The sequence below is a fragment of the Lipophrys pholis genome, assembly GCF_963383615.2.
Source record: "Lipophrys pholis genome assembly, chromosome: 14".
In the NCBI taxonomy this organism is placed as follows: domain Eukaryota; kingdom Metazoa; phylum Chordata; class Actinopteri; order Blenniiformes; family Blenniidae; genus Lipophrys; species Lipophrys pholis.
Genome location: NC_137633.1, coordinates 15540546 through 15558096, shown reverse-complemented (window position 1 = coordinate 15558096; position 17551 = coordinate 15540546). Strand labels below are relative to the sequence as shown.

At 41.0% G+C, this 17551-nt stretch overlaps 1 protein-coding gene across 3 annotated transcripts in view; it reads left to right on the top strand.

The window, feature by feature from the left end:
• Positions 1-6666: 6666 nt before the first annotated feature.
• The window catches only part of stxbp5b (syntaxin binding protein 5b (tomosyn)), a 29113-nt gene continuing 18228 nt past the window's right edge, over positions 6667-17551 (top strand). For all 3 annotated transcript variants that reach the window (XM_080479339.1, XM_080479338.1, XM_080479337.1), the window contains exons 1-6: positions 6667-7161; positions 8547-8644; positions 12044-12125; positions 12392-12492; positions 13792-13926; positions 17384-17447. In XM_080479339.1, coding sequence (XP_080335465.1) covers positions 7015-7161; positions 8547-8644; positions 12044-12125; positions 12392-12492; positions 13792-13926; positions 17384-17447 — 627 coding nt within the window. In that variant the 5' untranslated portion in view covers positions 6667-7014. The remainder of the gene's footprint in view (positions 7162-8546; positions 8645-12043; positions 12126-12391; positions 12493-13791; positions 13927-17383; positions 17448-17551) is intronic.

Here is a 17551-nt window from a genome sequence, read left to right as displayed (position 1 = left end):
GAAGCCACTAGTGGATCTTGTGGGTCACAATTATGCATGCATGAGTTTAGTCCATGCTGTAAGTGTGAACTCTAACTCTGCAGCTACATAGCCAGCTCCTGAAAATGTGTTCAAATATTAACAAACAGGAAAAACATGCATTGGGGTGGGGGGGGGGGGTCCAAACACTGAGCCACACAGTTCCATACACAATGATTTAAATCATCTCCTCCCTATTATCGCCATTATCATCATCTTCATTCTCCATGAAGCAGTTTCAGACTGAATTGATTCTGTGTTATAATAACCTTATATTCATATTCTGGTCATGTTTTCTCAATCATGTCAGTGCGGTAAGCCTCATAAAAACATCCTTTGGTGTGAAGCTAATTTTTCTAATGACGCTGTGCATACAATCAGGATAATAAACAGATCAGCACGACACAAAGCCTGCTGGGAAAAATCTGTGACACATAAGTCTGCACAAGTGATACATGTTATAGATTGACCTGCTGGAAGTGTAAGAGCCAGAAACTCGAAACTGATCGAGATTTTTCTTTTTTACAAGAAAAACTTGCTCCGTCAAAATTCATTATTGAATGTCAATCTATTCGAATCCATCTTTCAGTGTTACTTGCCTGTCGTGTATACAATTATCTGGTAATCACTTTGTGGCGACATGAGCTCAGATCCCTGCACAAGCGTATCCGCTCAGATTGATGCGGCCAAAAGCAGAAAAGCAAAAAACTGAAAATGATCAGCCTGACCTGATTTAACTAAAGGAAAGAGATTTGTGTGGATGCCTCGAGAGGATGGGCGTGCCATAATATGAACAGAGCAGACTGATACCACCATCTAGATGGATAGCAAATTACAAAAGCCTTGCAGATATTCTGAATTTTCCTATCTTGTACAGAGATTAAAACAGAATGGAAATCTGTGCCATGCCGTGCAGAAAAGAGGTCATTCAAATGTCGAAGAACAAGTATTTTGGCCTTTTTGTAGTAAAATATACCAATAGTTTAATCAGCATTATACACGTCCTGTTATTTATCCAATCCTACATTTTTTTTTTAACGATGAATAACACAGTGGTATAGTGGTAGGCACTGAGGAGTCAGAGCCAGAAGAGTTGGTTGGTTTCTAAAGCTGCTGAGAATCGATATATTTTTGAGTTTTCATTATACAAGTTATTTTTTGAGACAATTGTGAATCCTGTATCTAGTTTACAAATAAAAGTAACGCTAGAACTGATACTGAAAATCCACAAATATGATGTTAAAAGAAACAAAACGATCAAAACTAATTGAATTTAATAATACAAAATCAAAATGAAATGAAATGAAATGAAAGCTCAAACTAATGGAAAATACAAAAGTGAGGCCATCACAATCTTCATCCTTTCAAATCCAAGATGGTCTCAGGCCGTCCAATCGTCAGTCAATGTGTCTTGGGATTTTAGGAAGTAGACAATTTTAGGACAATTACACAAATGTTATGTTTTGAAAACCTGTATGAAGCTTGTTGCAACGAAGGAGACCACACAAAAAACCAGAACAACCTTCAACCGTCAACAGGTGATAGTTGAAAGAAAGAGAACTGCTGGAAAGCGAGTGGAGCAGAGTTTATGCAGCCTACTATTTATAGGAGGAACCGAACACCTGAGAAAAGCTCTACATTCCCTCATAGGCAGTACGATCAGGATTGGGTCCAACCCTCCACTGTATTGAGTAGAAGGGGAGATGGGTGGATGGGTGAATTGTGTGAAATTAAAGTATAATTAATCCAGAGGTAAGCAGAAAAACGGTGTCCTGTGTATTCACTGACATGTTGTGCATTACTTGGGGTATTTTTGTATACCAATCTGTTCTTTGCTGTCCCGATGTTTTACTTTTCTGTGTCCTTGCTGTGCAACAAGGGAACTGTTCTACATCCTGCCACCCGGTACCTGCACACTCTAGCCTCGGTCCAACTTCTGGGTGTCTCTATGTGAATCTACTAAATGCTTTTATTCAACCCTGAAAAAAGCCCTGTGTTTTTTGTTTTTTTTATTTCATTTGAGCATTTCCTGTGTTCAAGCTCACCTTCATTATCAATTATGTTACTGAATATTTTAGTTCTCTGATTCACCAAAGAACTGCTAAAATATAATTTTATAAAAGCACACTTATCAAAGACGAAATAGATAATCAGAAATCTTCGTGGAGATGAAAGTAGTTTTTATCATGAAAGCAGGGTGGAAGTTTACCTCATACGGCAAGAGAACAGGAAGAAGTAACACACAATTGCTAATTATGGATGTATGTCCCAGATACCAGAGACCTCGATTCAGGAGTCAAACAGGGATGGTGGCCCCGATACTTCATCACGTCGGACACAAAAGCTCTGCCTCATAACTTGTTGTTTATGAATATGACAGTCAGAATGGAAGTCACAGCCTCAGAAACAGATCCCCTTTCTTGTGCATTATTGATACAGCCCCATTCTATCTGCCCTCCAGTGTGCATTTTCTCTGACAGCATTTGTTTATATATTCATGATTCCATGAAAATTTCAATTTGGACAAACTTGTGAATAGGTTCATAAAGAGTAAAGCTGTCTACAGATCCCCTGCTGCACCTCGAGTCAAAAACACATACTTTGTCAGATAAACAAAAAAGTAGGACATGTTTTCAATAATATGTTTTGATTGTTTATTTTGCAGCCACAGAAGCAGTGTAGCAATCAGTAGAGTAGCAATCGTTTGAGTCTGGCTGTGGTGTTTCACTAGTGTTTCTGCAAGTTCTCCCTTTGCATGCAGCTGTTGTGCCCAGAGTGACACATTTTATGTTATCCCGTGTTTATTCAGTATTCACTCCCTGTAAAGCAGATGTTCTACAGCTCAGACATCACGTACATTGAACTGGTTCTTTGACATTCCCAAGTCCATCTCAATGTCAAGATTGTAAATCTTAAATGAGTGAAAGAACATATTTGAATCGACCACATCATGTACAACTAATTCACACAATAAGAGCGTCATACGCTGCTGTCCATGGTTCTGAATATTGGCTGGAAAACATCCCTCAAATACAACTGCATACCGTAAGGCGTGAAGGCTGCTTAACGCTGGTTGACTACGCCATCTAGTGTATAAAATATGCACGTGCAATTATAGAGAAAATGCTTTGACTTGAGAAATGCAACATACAGGATATGAATGTATAAACAAATACTTAGTCAGATAAACTAAAATGTAGGATAGTTTTTTTTTCAATATTATATTCTGATATTTAATATATCAGCCACACAAGTCGAGTAGGAAAGTGTAGTACTTTGTCTCCACAGCATGAAGATCCCCGGTTCGAGTCCGGCTGTGGTGCTTCTGAGCAAGTTCTTCCTTTGTGTACATGTGTTCCATCCAGCTAATCTGCTTTCTTTCCACAGCTCAAAAACCCTGATTTATATACATCGGTAAGTATGGAGGATGGATGGATCAGAGGTCATTTCTGATTTTGACTGTTCGCTAAAACTTTCAAAGAAAAAAAACAACTGAAAAAGTAAAACTGTATTATCTTGTACCTTCCAGGTGTATTTACAGTATTTGTTATGCAGGATGCTCCCCTTAAACTTTTATTTAGTAATCGTATTCATTTCCTGTGCTAATATGTAAACCTGATGCAGATAATTCAAGTTTTTAGATGACTTAGTTAAGAAAAACCAAATCCATAAATTAATAAGGAACCAAATAAATAAATAAATCAATAAACAATGTATAGCTCTTTGAGATGAATCACCTCAGTGCAAGACCCGTAACATGAAAAATCTAAAGAGCATACACATACAGATACACATTATACACAAAATCAGGACACCACATACAAATTTATCATCTTTTGTTGTTTTTGTTGTTGTTACGTAACTTAAATTATACTCATTCTTTTGTAAAAGTACTCGAGAAGTCAAAGGCATCAGTACACTTCTAGAAAAACTCACCTAAAGGTTCAATTATTTGTAAATGTAATACAACAGCAGGTGTTTGAATAACTATGAACTATGAAGTGTATAGAAATTGTGTGCAGCAGGTATTTTCTATTTTGAAAGAACAAATGAATCCCCTATAAAAGTTCAGATCAAAGTTTTCAATAGTGGGCATACTCGGTGTCGCCTTTTGGAAGGACATTATATAGAGCAAATAAGTATTAATACTTACAAAAAATGCGCATAACAAGTACCTTAAAATACTACTTAATTACAGCAATGTGAGCATGTTTGTAATTATCTCCTTCCACTTCTCTTATAATAGTATTATACTAATATAACTACATTATAGCCATTTATTGCTACAGCTCACTATTGACCATATTTCATTGAAAAAAAACAACTCCAGAGAATTAAAATCCAGGAATCAAACAGAAAACTATGTTATTTCACAATTTTCTTGAATCCTATGAGTCTCCACAAACAGTTGAATGTGTTTTACATAAAACATAGAATGGACTGACTGCTTTCTTATCGATCATGTATGATTTAAAGGTAAAGGCTTCTAAATCAGTAAAGAAAAGTAAGCCAATGGAAATGTAGGCTGTCTTTAAAAAAAAAAAAACCTGCAGATCACAAAGGTGATCGTCTAACCAGGTTTAGTGTAGAATTCTCTGTGGATGTAAAACAACCCATTTTTTCCTCCTCTGGGAATGTCAGACAGGAAGAGAAATGGCCTATTTCAATCTCCTGTACAACAGATTGAGAAACACGACAAAAGGTGCTGCCCTCATATCATATTTCTGTGGAAAGTTCTTTGGCTGGTATGTTTTGATCTGCAAGCACATTGACTGCTGGTACATTGTATGAGGCGAGGACAACTGTCAACAAGTTTCAGGTTTATTTGTTTCAATCAGGACCTTTCAGCAAGCAGAGGGTCGCAGAAGGGTCAGAAACTTCAGATTGATCTGTTGAAATGTACTTTTTCTTTCTTTTAAAAATGTTTTCAAAACAAATTGTTTTAACTTTGCTCACAATCACAAAGATTGTTACAAATAAATGACAAATATGTCTGTTCTTCTGACAAAATAAATGTGTTACATTTCTAAAACTGCATGCTTTCGTACTTTTTACTTTTTAAAATTACACTTAGAATTTATGAACAGCTTCACTGCCACAATATAATGTCTCATGAAATGATGAAAAGACAACTTTTCAACCATTTGATATTGCACTAGCACTTCAAGGTGGCAAAAGTACACATTTTCATGGATTATTGCGAGAATTAGCATAGAAAAGTAAATATATGAATTTTGCTGAAAGAGAAAAAAGCAAAAGGCTGTGAAATGTAGTTAAAGTGTAAACGTGGCTTTATGAAGCACACTTCTTATTTCACATGCATAGGATTGATTGCAGCAAAACAAGCTATTCAATATTTGTGTGAACTCATACAATTTTAGGAACAAACTAAAGATATGCATTAGTGGGCATTGCTAAAATGAAATAAATTCAATAGAAAAGAAATTATCCCATATAAGTGTCTGTGTCAGCATTAATCTATAATCGTCCATCATGTTGTTTGTATAATGTATGAGCACAATATTTTTAGAATTCTGCATAAATTTTAGGAAACCAGGTGATTAGTTTGAATGGTTAATGCTGATGTTGATAATGTATCAATAATGCTACTGCAGGCTATATTTGTAATATGTATTGTAGTGTTGTGTTCCTGCCCGGGGACTGCAGATGGAAACTAGCAACAGCTAAATCTGGTACAAAGCTGGTATTTTTCTTTAAGATTAATGTTTTGTGTACATGGTCTCTGAAAGATAAACAGATAAACTAATTCAAGGTCATGGAGAGCTGGAGCCAATCCCAGCAAACTCTGAGTGAACACAGGATACACAAGAATAATTTATAGGTCTTTCACAGGGCAAAGCGACAGTCACACACTTTCATTAACACCCCTATGGAGAAGTGACGACTTCTGCATATTTTTGGACTGTGGGATGAAACTGGAGTATCTGGAGAGAACTCAAGTAGTGCAATGAGGCAAAAGTGCAAACCACTGGGTCACAGAGCATTGGCGCTGATCCCAGCTCACTATGGGCAAGGCCAGAATACATCCTGGACAGTTCACCAGTCCATCACAGGACAAACACACAGAGACAGACAACCACACACACTCACATTCACACCTAGGGGCAATTTAAGAGTCACTGGTTAACCACACATGCATGCTTTTCGACCATGGGAGGAAACCCATGCACACACACACACACACAGGGAGAACATGCAAACTTCACATAGAAAGGCCTGGATGGTATGTGAACCCATGACCTTCTTGCTGAGGCGAGAGCACAAACCACTGTGCCAACATTCAGCATTTTGTCAAGTGAATAGAATAATAATCTTTACTATCTGACAGACCTCATTCAGTGTATCTAACCTAACATACATACTGTACATACTTGTAAAAATCACCTAACGAAGAGGGTTAAGTTTCAATTAAATAGTGCTGTTATTGTAAATGTTTTGATGTGAGGTGTTAAGATAAAAAATGTATTTTAACGTCTGTCCAGGCAGAAAGGTTGGCGGCGAGGACAAACAGAATCTATTTGTGGTATCACTCGCTGGTCATCACATGATCTGACACGGTCACAGAATGGTCCGTAACACCCGGCCAACATCCGGGTGCTCCCAGAGCGCAGGCTCAGTCCCCGCTGCAGTTCACTGCGTTTCCGTAGCCGAGCTGCCTGCTACCCGCTGAGACTGTTCTGCTGGGGCAAACTGCTCACGGAAACGATTGATCCGGATTGAATAGAGCCAGAGCCGGACACATAAATGGCGGATTAACACCCACATCGGAAAAGGACTCGTTAAATCAATGATCGTGGGCCGGGTGGTTTTGGAGAGTGCGCTCGAGACACCCTCCGTAACATGTGAGATGTAGACTGGAGGATATTAACTGTGCGTTATTCCGGGCTAAACTAGCTAGCGGCTACCCCCTTCTATCCGATTTATGGTGGCTGGCTCGATCCGTTTTCTCAACCGTCGCGTCTGTACCGGAGGAAAATGAAGAAGTTTAACATTAGGAAGGTGCTGGACGGCTTGACAGCGGCTTCTTCGTCCTCCTCCTCCGCCGCCGCTCAGCCGGGTACTCCCAGTCAGAACGACGTTGTCCAGGAGACTCTCCAGTCGGAGCATTTTCAGCTTTGCAAGGTGGGTTTCCGTTATTATATATGAAAAAAAAGAAGGGCTGCTTTTGCACTGTGACAGTCAGATGACAGCGGCGTGACCGAACACTGGCGTTGTTTTCATCCCCATCAGAGCTGCTGCTGCTGCTGCCTCTCATTGGCATGACTATCAGTCCATATAGTGCGCACACACACACAGACACATACATGCAAATCACACACATCTAAAGTCTTCATATTTAAAGCACAAGTTATGGCTGCAGTGGCGTTTAATAACAGGGGGCGAAATCAATTCGAACCACTTCCACAGGCTCTTGTCTTGTGGGTTGGATCCAGTTTCTCCAGTCAGCCAGCTCACATAATCAGCTCATAATCTTACAATACAACACTCGCATGCCTGTGGCTGGAATAACTCCTCCGCTCCCGAGGAGAGGGGACATAATCCACACGTCAATTCAAGTGTCAAAGTGGAGTTGTATTAGCTTTGGGACACAAGGAACACACAGTTTCTCTCAAAACTAGACTGTAAATGTAGCTGCTCCTGAATATGCCAAGGAAGATGTGTGGATTTTTTGTTTTGTTTGCATTTTTATTTCCTGTGCCGCCCCCGCCCCCCTGTCTTGAAGAGGATAACACATATAACCTAAACTAGTGGTTTCCCAGGTCTACGTTCATTCCTGTAGGCAAACTAGGAAGGTTCCAACAAATGAAGCTTGTCAGCCACCATCCTAAAATCACAGCCATCGTTTGAATCCCAACCTGGCAGTCTCATCATGCAAGATTTCCTGTTGCTAAATTTTGCCTGGTTGAGTCATGCTGGCTCTCGGGTCTGACTGTGAAGATTTTCCCTGAGATGTGTTGAAACCTCTCTGAGAGCCCCCCCCCCCCCCCCCCCCCCCCCCCCCCCCCCCCCAGCTGGGAGCAGAACAGGTCAGCTCCCAGGTTACGGGCCGGGGCATTACCCGCTACGTAATCCTGCTACAAACTGTACACAGCTTAGCGGTTGGTGGGCTAAATTCACCAACCTGAAACAATTGAGTTACAGAAGCCTGATGATAACATTTTGGTGGCTGGCCTCCTGAGAGGCGCTTTCAATGATGCTGCGGGTGATTATCAGCCTTCGGATGGATGAAGATTGATTTATCGCCGTTCTGTGGGGCTGAGTTTACACACATACATGTCAGGTAGTTATTAGGGAAACATCCCAGTCTCCATTTGCACTAATGTTTATGCCTTATCTAATTTATTTTCATAATGAGACTAATTTTCCACATTGATGGATTACGTATGAAGGGCATTAGGATGTTTTTTGTTTTTTTTTCTCTCTCTCAGCTCATGCCAGCTTGACCGTGTAGGAGATGATTGATTAGCAGAGTGGAGGTCTGATATAAATTCTGCTCTTTCCTTCAGACTGTGCGTCATGGCTTCCCGTATCAACCGTCCTCAATGGCTTTTGACCCTGTACAGAAAATCTTGGCCATCGGGACTCAGACTGGAGCTTTGAGGCTGTATCCTTTTTTTTTCCTCTCGCATGAAAATGAAGATGGACACAAAAGGAAAGTTAAACCTGAGTGATTCAACAGTTGTTGTTTTTTTTAAACACCCCAGTCCTTCATATGCACACATATAAACACCACCAACATCACCCCTGGGTCACGAGCCATGTCCAAGTTCCTGAGATTGCTTCACATCATATGACCAAGCGACTATTAAGCATTCTGGAGAAATCACATGATACGTGATCACGTCTGCCCTTTTGTCATCCATTGAAAGGAATATCCAGACTGCAGTTGAGGGAAGTGGAGGGTTTTTAGAGGTGGATGCTTGGTGAGGAAGTGTTTGTGTGCAGCCAGCAGCGTTCTTCTCCTGGAGCACCCGGGCTCATTAGTGGTATCTCTGCAGTAGCATGAGCAGCTCCTCTGCCATATGCCGAGGAGCCAACCTCATCAACTGCGCTGCCCATCCAGTGCCAGAATGCCACTTCACATGTTCTATAAACATAAGTGGACTTACACAACACAAACAGACACGCACAACCAAGCTGCTACTGCATGATGTTGCCCCCCCCCCCCCCCCCCCCCCCCCAGGCACTGGGAAGTCATTTTTGTAATTGTTTGTATTCGAGGATTTAAAAAAAAAAAAAAAAAGTTTTTACAGCTAAACAAGTGAGAATAAGTCGAAGCAGCAACACTAACCTCTGGATTCGGTACTTTCAGACGTCACGTGAGTTGGTTCATTCATATCCATGTTGCTCTTTCCCCCTATGCCCCGCTCAGGAGGTCCATCTGCTTTGTTTAGATTTCTATTAGAAGCGCTCCCGTCCTCGTCTTTATCCACTCTCCAGATTAAGAGAGTGCTGTGTTTTCTCAGTGCAGAGGACACACACACCGCTTCCATGTTGTCCTAATGTGCGAGGTGGAGCTGATGGGGATTATTGTCATTCAGGCAATTGGTCCATTTATCAAAAGACGGGCTTTATCGATCCACCTCATTGCCCCTGGAGTTTGGAAACGCTGCCACAGCTCAGTAGACAGAAGCTCAATGAGGTGTCTACAAGCAATAAATGTCTGCTTTTACAAGATCTGTCTCTACTACAGTGTTTTAATCAGCGTGTTACTGTAGTCACTTCCAGCGCTCGTTTTGAACCCTAAACATCAATTGTACGTCATGTTTGGGTGAGAAGAAACTCACTTGGATCGTGGTGAAAGGAAAGAGTTTGAACTTTCCGAACAGGACCTCACATTTCCTCCCTTTTCCTGATTCAATTTTAACACCTAAATCTATACTGTATAGATATTTTGATGTGAATTGGCATCAGTTCAGGAGGAGGAAGTTTTGTGATGCATTTTTATCCATTGATCTTTTATGGTGCATCCTGGACAGCTCACCGGTCCATGACGGGCCAAACTAAAGGAGAACGATAATTTAGAGCCACGGCTCTGGGAGAAAACCCGAGCGCATGCAGGAAGAACATGGAAACTCGCACACAGGAAGGCCTCTTAAGCCCAATACAGACTTGAATCTTCTCAACAAAAACATAAATGAAATGAGTATAACGGCTTTCATATGGAACACAGTCACAATAACTTCTTGCTCTCATGATCATCGGTCTTCTTTGTCAGGGGGAAAAACTGCTGATGTTGAAATGCTGTGGTGCACCACCATGGTTTACCTAATGGGGAAGTGTTGATGTTCAAACATTGTGACTTAAGTGTGAGATGTCTGAAGACTCCCAGGAACAGAGAGGAAATCATTGATAAGCTCGACGGAGCAGAATGGTGTCGGTCTCATGTGATCTTAGATTTTAATGATTTACACAGGCTGCGCGACATATTTCTTCCCTTTAGTGGATATTTAACTGATCTATGAATATTGGGAGGGGTTTAACTAGAAACAGTGAGTCAGTTATTTTTACAGTTCCTGAAATGTCTTGTTTGCTGAAATATTACAATATAGTAAAAATAAATACTGCCTCAAAGAGTCTTATAGAATCCGCATATGAAATGTAGAAGTTAGGAAATCAGAAAACAATTCTGTACGTTACATGGTCTTACTTTCTCTTGCTTCTCTGATCACAGTGGAGTATTTTTTGCTCCTCATGTGTGGAAGGAAGTACAAAAAAAATGCCTTTACTTGCTCACAGCAGTGATAAAATCTTGTTTTGAGCTCTGTCTTGGTAATTTCCTGCTAGCCCAGAAAGTCGCTTTGCTCAGCAGTGCCATTAACCTACATTATAACAGAATCAGTTCAGGGTCTGCACACCTTTTCTGTGCATGAGCTCATGCTCACACGAAAATGAAAAGGAAGAAGGTGCACCTTGTTTTTACTGTGACAGAGTGATTCTACTGCATTATGATAATACAAATATGCAGCGGCGTTAGATTTGAGCATCCTTGTGCTTCCGACTGCTTCTCTGGTCTTATTTATGCATGACCAGAGGGCTCGAAACAGACTTAATGACTCTTCGTCCTCCATTGTGGACCGGTGGAGACATGAAATCCATTAATAATTCTGACAAATGCAGTACAGGATTGGTGAGGCCACGAGCTAAAACTGGCCGAAAAGGTTATGGGTGAGTGAGAGTTCAGTTGCCAGCAGCCCTCCGCCTGGCGCCAGCTAAAAGTCTGTCCCTCGGCAAGGGAGATGCCCGCTGGTTAGGCTGTCCTGAAACCGTCTCCCGCAACCCCACCTTAGTTTGTTTAAGGCACCGAGGGATTGTTTGATCACAGCTTGGTTTAATCCTGTTCAGGGCTATTATGCTGTCTCAGCTGAAAACGGACTTAGACGGCGAACACCGTGGAGCTCCTCTTTGACGCGACCGTTCAGAAACAGTCCACCTTTTTTTTTTGCCTTCGCAGCCAATCTGCCCGTCTGGCGGTTGCATGATTAGATCCTGTGCTGTTGCTCTCTGCTGCAGGTCTCTGTGCACAGGATGTGTCTATAAGGCTGATCACACGCTGCTGGAGAGAAGCTCCCCTTGTAAAACTTCTCACTTCACAAATACGTGGCGGTGGCGCACAGCTGTAGCCACAACTTTTTTTTTTAACATGCATGCTGTTTGAGTGTCTGGCTTCAGTGATGAAGTTAGCAGTACGAAGTGAGAGTTAAGTTAATCACACTGCCGTCACTCTGGCTGACGCATGTGAATAAATACGGAAGACGGGGCCCACTGAATTTATTTATAACTCATCGGTTTGGTTTTCTTCATGATCTGGTTGTTGTCCTTTTTTTCTTTTTCTTTTTTTAAGACGGCAAATTTAGAATGTCAGCTTTCCTCTTGTTCAGCAAAATGATCAACATTGAAAACCCCGGGCATCAACCCAGAAACGGCGGCTTCGCCATGTAAACCATCAGTCTCACATTTCCTAAGAATTTCTTCCCAGTTTTCTTTGACTAAACTCTCCCAGCTTTGGCCGAGCGGGCGTGGAGTGCTACTGTCAGCATGAGAGCGGCGCTGCTGTCATCCAGCTCCAGTTCCTGATCAACGAGGTTCGTTCTCACTAACTGTTGCTTCTGTCCCCTGCCCCGCCCTGTCACTCCTTATTTGTCCTCTCGTCTCCCGTATGTCTCTGCCCAAGTACGTTTTTTTAGCCAGTATCCATGGCAATTAATTAGAATTTCATAGCCACATGTTTCTGTGATGACCGTACTTATGCACATATGCTAATAATACAGTCATATAAAAAAAAATTTAAAACCTGTCAAGCCACAAGATTCTTTGTAAACACTAATATGTTGTTGTTTTTTAACCACAGGGGGCGCTGGTGAGTGCCTTAACTGACGACAGCATCCACCTGTGGAACCTGAGGCAAAAAATCCCAGCGATCCTGCATTCGCTCAAGTTTAACAGGGAGAGGTACGGTAACATGCGGCAGATTATGGAAGATCAGCATTTAGTTACATCTGCAGGTTTCTTCATTTAAAAGCAGGGGAGGTGCTTTGTGACTGCAATGAAATATTAATTTTTTTTTTTTTTACTTGGGGCAGTAACTATAATCACATTTCTGTTATCTTCAGTGCTCTTAACCTTCATGTCCACACACGAGGGACATTTTGCACTTTTCTAATAGAACAATAAACTACTGACAACTCCCCAAAAACTACTAATAAATAATACAAATTCATACTTTTGCATTAAAATGGTTAAAACTTCTGATCAACTTTCATCCTGATCAAAATGATAAAATATCTCAACCCTTAAAATACCAGCTTGATGACTCAATGCTTATTTATCAGTAATATATTCTGCTGTTTGTTAATGTTTAAGTTGAACTTGGAGGTTGACTGTGGTTCGATAAACTGTAAATGCATGTCAAATAAATATTCAATTATGAATCAGATAATGATTTTCTTTTCAGTCAGTAGAAAAATGCAATTTTAGCTGTAACAAATGACAGGCATTATATGCGCAGGTCTACAATGAGGAAATAACTGATTTTAGTGGTAAACAGTAAAAAATGCCAAATTAGTCATTGACTAAAGAGTAGAGTAAAGTAAAGTGATCCCTGAGGGTTAATAATTAGCATATATCTGCATTGTTGTAGTGTTGCTTTGACACATTAGCTGATCTGTATGTGTCCTTATAACGACTCATTAATGTTCAATTTGAATAAATGTCCAGACAGCAGCAGACGGGTAGTATGTTTTTAGTAACCACAGCATCATCATGCGGCCAATTTATAATATATATTTGGAATAAATGAACCAATAAAATGACATTATACTGACAAATATCATTTTGAATTTGTGCAAACATTTGGTCACTAGTTTATTTGTAATATCGACAAATTTATAATCATCTTGTTAATCCACAATTTCCATGTTTAATGAAAAAATACATTGAAAATTGTAGCTAAACACGATAAAAGTGATAACATGGGGTCAGTCAGTTGGACATTGTAGATGTACTGTATGACTGAATGCATCTTCCTCCCGGTTGAGGAAAGACAGCAGTATCTACTGTGCTCTTCCTCCCCGCTGATCTATATATAGTCTGGCTTCATTAGTGTGACACAGTGCATGGCCTTTGTAATTAAATCTTAGTCACTTGCCTCTCCTTCCAGTTGGACCAGCATGATTAGGGACAAGGGTGGCCCTGTGAATGGGATTTGAGTCATGAGACAATGAAACGCTGATGGATCCTGATCTCTTGCAGAATCACATACTGCCACCTGCCCTTCCAGAGCAAATGGCTGTACATCGGCACAGAAAGGGGAAACATCCACATTGTCAACGTGGAGTCCTTCACTCTCTCAGGCTACGTTATTATGTGGAACAAAGCCATCGAACTGTAAGTCTGGATTTCAAAACACCCCCCACCCCCCACCCCACCCTCCCTTTTATTCACTGCCGTGGTTTGCATATCTTCCTCACGCACTCGTGCAGTTGACACTCGACCAGGAAACTTTGAGTTGCAGGAGGAATGTGGAGGCCTGTGTCTGCAGATACAGTGCGTCCTGCTGGCTGAGAATACTGTAACTCCGATCAATGTGAGGGCGGTATGGAGGTGGTGATTGTGCCTTGCCAGGACTTGCTGTTGAGACTTCTGGAGGTGTTTGCTGCCTGATTTAACTGAACATCTCTGATAGGAAGTGCCCACTTAATGACCCCAGCGACTTCTCCGGCGTCACCCACTCTCCCATGTGATCGCGCACTTTAAACGATCACAAGGAAAACAAGTTGGTTTTTTTGGGGGGGTTTTTGCAGCACATCCTGTGCATCAGATATTCGACTGTGTTACCTGTGGGATAGCTAATATAACTTGTCAAGGGTCAAACGTAGGTAAAATTCGATTTTGTGTGTCTTGGTTATATTAGCAATGCAGTGCCTGTTACCACGCATTGAGTGAAACATATATCATCCATTCCTTGAAATACTACAGCCCAGACCGTTATCTAAGTGTGTTATCAGTACTTTAAAATCAATTTGTCAAATTTGAACAATGTAAAATATGGAGGGGAAAAAAAAGTATTAAAATGACAAAAATTGCACATATTTGACCATTATTAGATCAATCTAAATTGGGTACATTGCGCAATAGATTCGGGTAAAACATTGGCTGAACTCTCTCATAAAAAGAACCCTAAATATGATGTACTAGTGTTGTGTACTAAAGCATCACTTTTCGTAGTTCTTAATCTATGATGTTGTTCGAGTTAAAAGCATTCATGTGGCAAATTGGAAAGATGCTTTGCCAGAGTAAGGGGGCAAGAAATACCAGTAGCGCTGATCGAAATATTTAGCCCAACAGTTTATTTATTCAAATTATTCTGATTTTAATAAGTGTTCTATTATTAGTTTGGAATCAATATCGAAACTTGGACTGGGTAAACATATTGTGAAAAATAAGGAAAACAACAACTGAGCCATTAGGACTTGTTCTTTTCAAGTCATCTTTCCAGCAGGTGAACGGGTCAGCGAAACAAATTGATTTCAGACAGTGACTGACAGGTAAAATTTTCCGTGGAGTACAAAGGTGTGTGCGAGGCTGCTGGCAAAATCAGATAAATTGCTGTGTTAGATGTTGGAGTTGAAAGTGTCGAAGCAAAGTACGCCATCCGCTTAGTTAAAACTCTCAGTAACAGACGAGAGAAGGGAAATGATTCCTCCCCCCCACCCCCCACCCGTGTGATTGTGAAGATGTGGTGTGAAATAAAGATTTAGTGGAGGAGCGGGCCAGTCTCTGGGAGATGAACCCTTCCCACACACCTTCCCCTTCGTAGTGTGCAGCCTCTTCACAAACATTTCCTCCCGCGTGTTGTAGTGACTTACTCTGCAGCTTCTTTCGTCCTCTTTGACGACGAGGTGCTTTCATGTCACAAGTTCTCTTGTTTTCTGAAGCGTAACAGTGTTAACACGCTGGAGAAGTCTCCTTTAAAAACAACCACCCCGCTTTGCTCCGTTAACCCCAATATTTTAATAAACACCCCATTCAGGTTAAGAAAAAAACAACCCAAAGTGACACGTCAATGGCTGTGTGGCAGGGCGAGAGACGCATTAATCACGCGACACAATGAATCAATGAAGACATTTGTTGTAGACACTTTTAATTATCCAGGCGTCAAGCTCTTTGCGGTCAATGAGCTCCATACAGCCCGATTTGATCTCAACGGACCCAGACTGCTCAAAAGCTGGCATTATAACCTATGAATATTGAGGTTTTTCCTCACTTTCAGTGCAGAAAATACAAATACCTCCTGAAAGTTTTCACTTTTTACCCCAATGTGAATGTGAAATCTCTCGAGAAACCCTGTCGCATCTTCAGCTGTATGATTTCTGCTGCCTTTAGCAGGTTTTTGCAAACTCCCCCTCATGTTACAGCTTTGTCGCTAATGATATTTAACTAGTTCTAAGGTTAGCAAGCTTTTACCTCACTGGTCTCCTGGCATTATCTGTCCATTTCTTTCAAATTTTGACCTCTAATCTTAATGAAACAATCCAATCCCCGGTGGACAATTTTAAAACAGCAGTTACACGTTTGATATTTTAACACTTCATCCATGTTTTGTCCCACTGCTGTAGACTGCTTGTGTCTTTAGAAAATGACTGGAGCAGTCGGTACTGGGTGTATAGAAGTAGACGTGGGCTAACGGTTCCATCTTTGTGAGCAATTCCGATTTGGAACAGGGAACTGCACAAGTGGCCTCGAGTTTGAGCGTGGAAAGCTTCGGTACAGTTGCTCTCATTGTGTGGTTCATTCATGTAAATGAGATGAAATGTGATCATTGCCATCTGAAGCTTTGTTGTGTGCCAGACAAACAAGCCACTTTGGATTATGTCCAAACAAACTCTGGTGCAGTGCAATTAGTGTATGAAACCAAGTGTGGATCGAATATCTCCAAATAGACCAAACAAAAAGATGCGAGTATTTCAAAGGTTGTATAGGCTCTTGATGAGGGGGTACGTGGTGCGTTTAGTCCACCGTGCAGCTTTGTTATCATCAAAGTTTGGAGAGTTCTGTTGTTTTTCATGGTGAATCCAGTAGAAGCATATAATCACTCAGATAATTTATTCTTCCAAATTTCATTTAAAGTTAAACTCCAAGCTTTCGTGTCCTACTTTTACAGTCAGCAAATCATAAGAAGGATTTTTTGTTTAATTTAACTACTTTAACAATTGTCCTTGGAGGCAGTTTAATGTATTGTATTCATACTTTGGGTGTAATAGTTGCATAATAAAACAGTTAGTCGTATTGGAGGCGTTCCAGGTCGTGGTAATTACCTTTTGGAGTTTATATCTTGGTGCGTCACTGCGACATCTCTGACTGTATCGACTCATCAGCAGGCATGAGGTCATTAGTCAGTGGAGCCAGACCACATTCAGAGGCAGCAACACTTTCTTCAGGCCAGACCTTCACTTCCTCCATGGCCCATGCTCTGTTGCCACGGTGATCCAGGCTCCACACTCGTATAATCTCTCATAGACCCTCATGTGACCCTTCTCCCTCTGATGTGTCATGTCTCTTTCTCTGCTGCACTGATGCACATTTTCATCCTATAATCTTATTTTCTCTCTCTCTCTCTCTCTCTCTCTCTCTCTCTCTCTCTCTCTCTCTCTCTCTCTCTTTATTTGCACAACAAAAGATCACTTCTGATCTTTTGACAACTCTCCTAATGGCTTCTGTGTGCTATTATTCCCTCTAAAAGCCACAGAACATATTTCAGACACATTTTACTCATCGGCTAGATATTATTTTTACTCGCTAAAAAGCAAATATTCTTACATTTCTTTGGTCTTTCTGCTCACAGATCCACCAAGACACACCCGGGGCCTGTTGTGCACATCAGCGATAACCCCATGGACGAGGGCAAGGTAACTTTAAATGCTATATAGTCTGGACAGAGCAGATACATTTCTACCCCGAGATGTGAAAGAAGTTTCCACTTTTTATTATCTGTTGGTATGTTCTCGGTTTT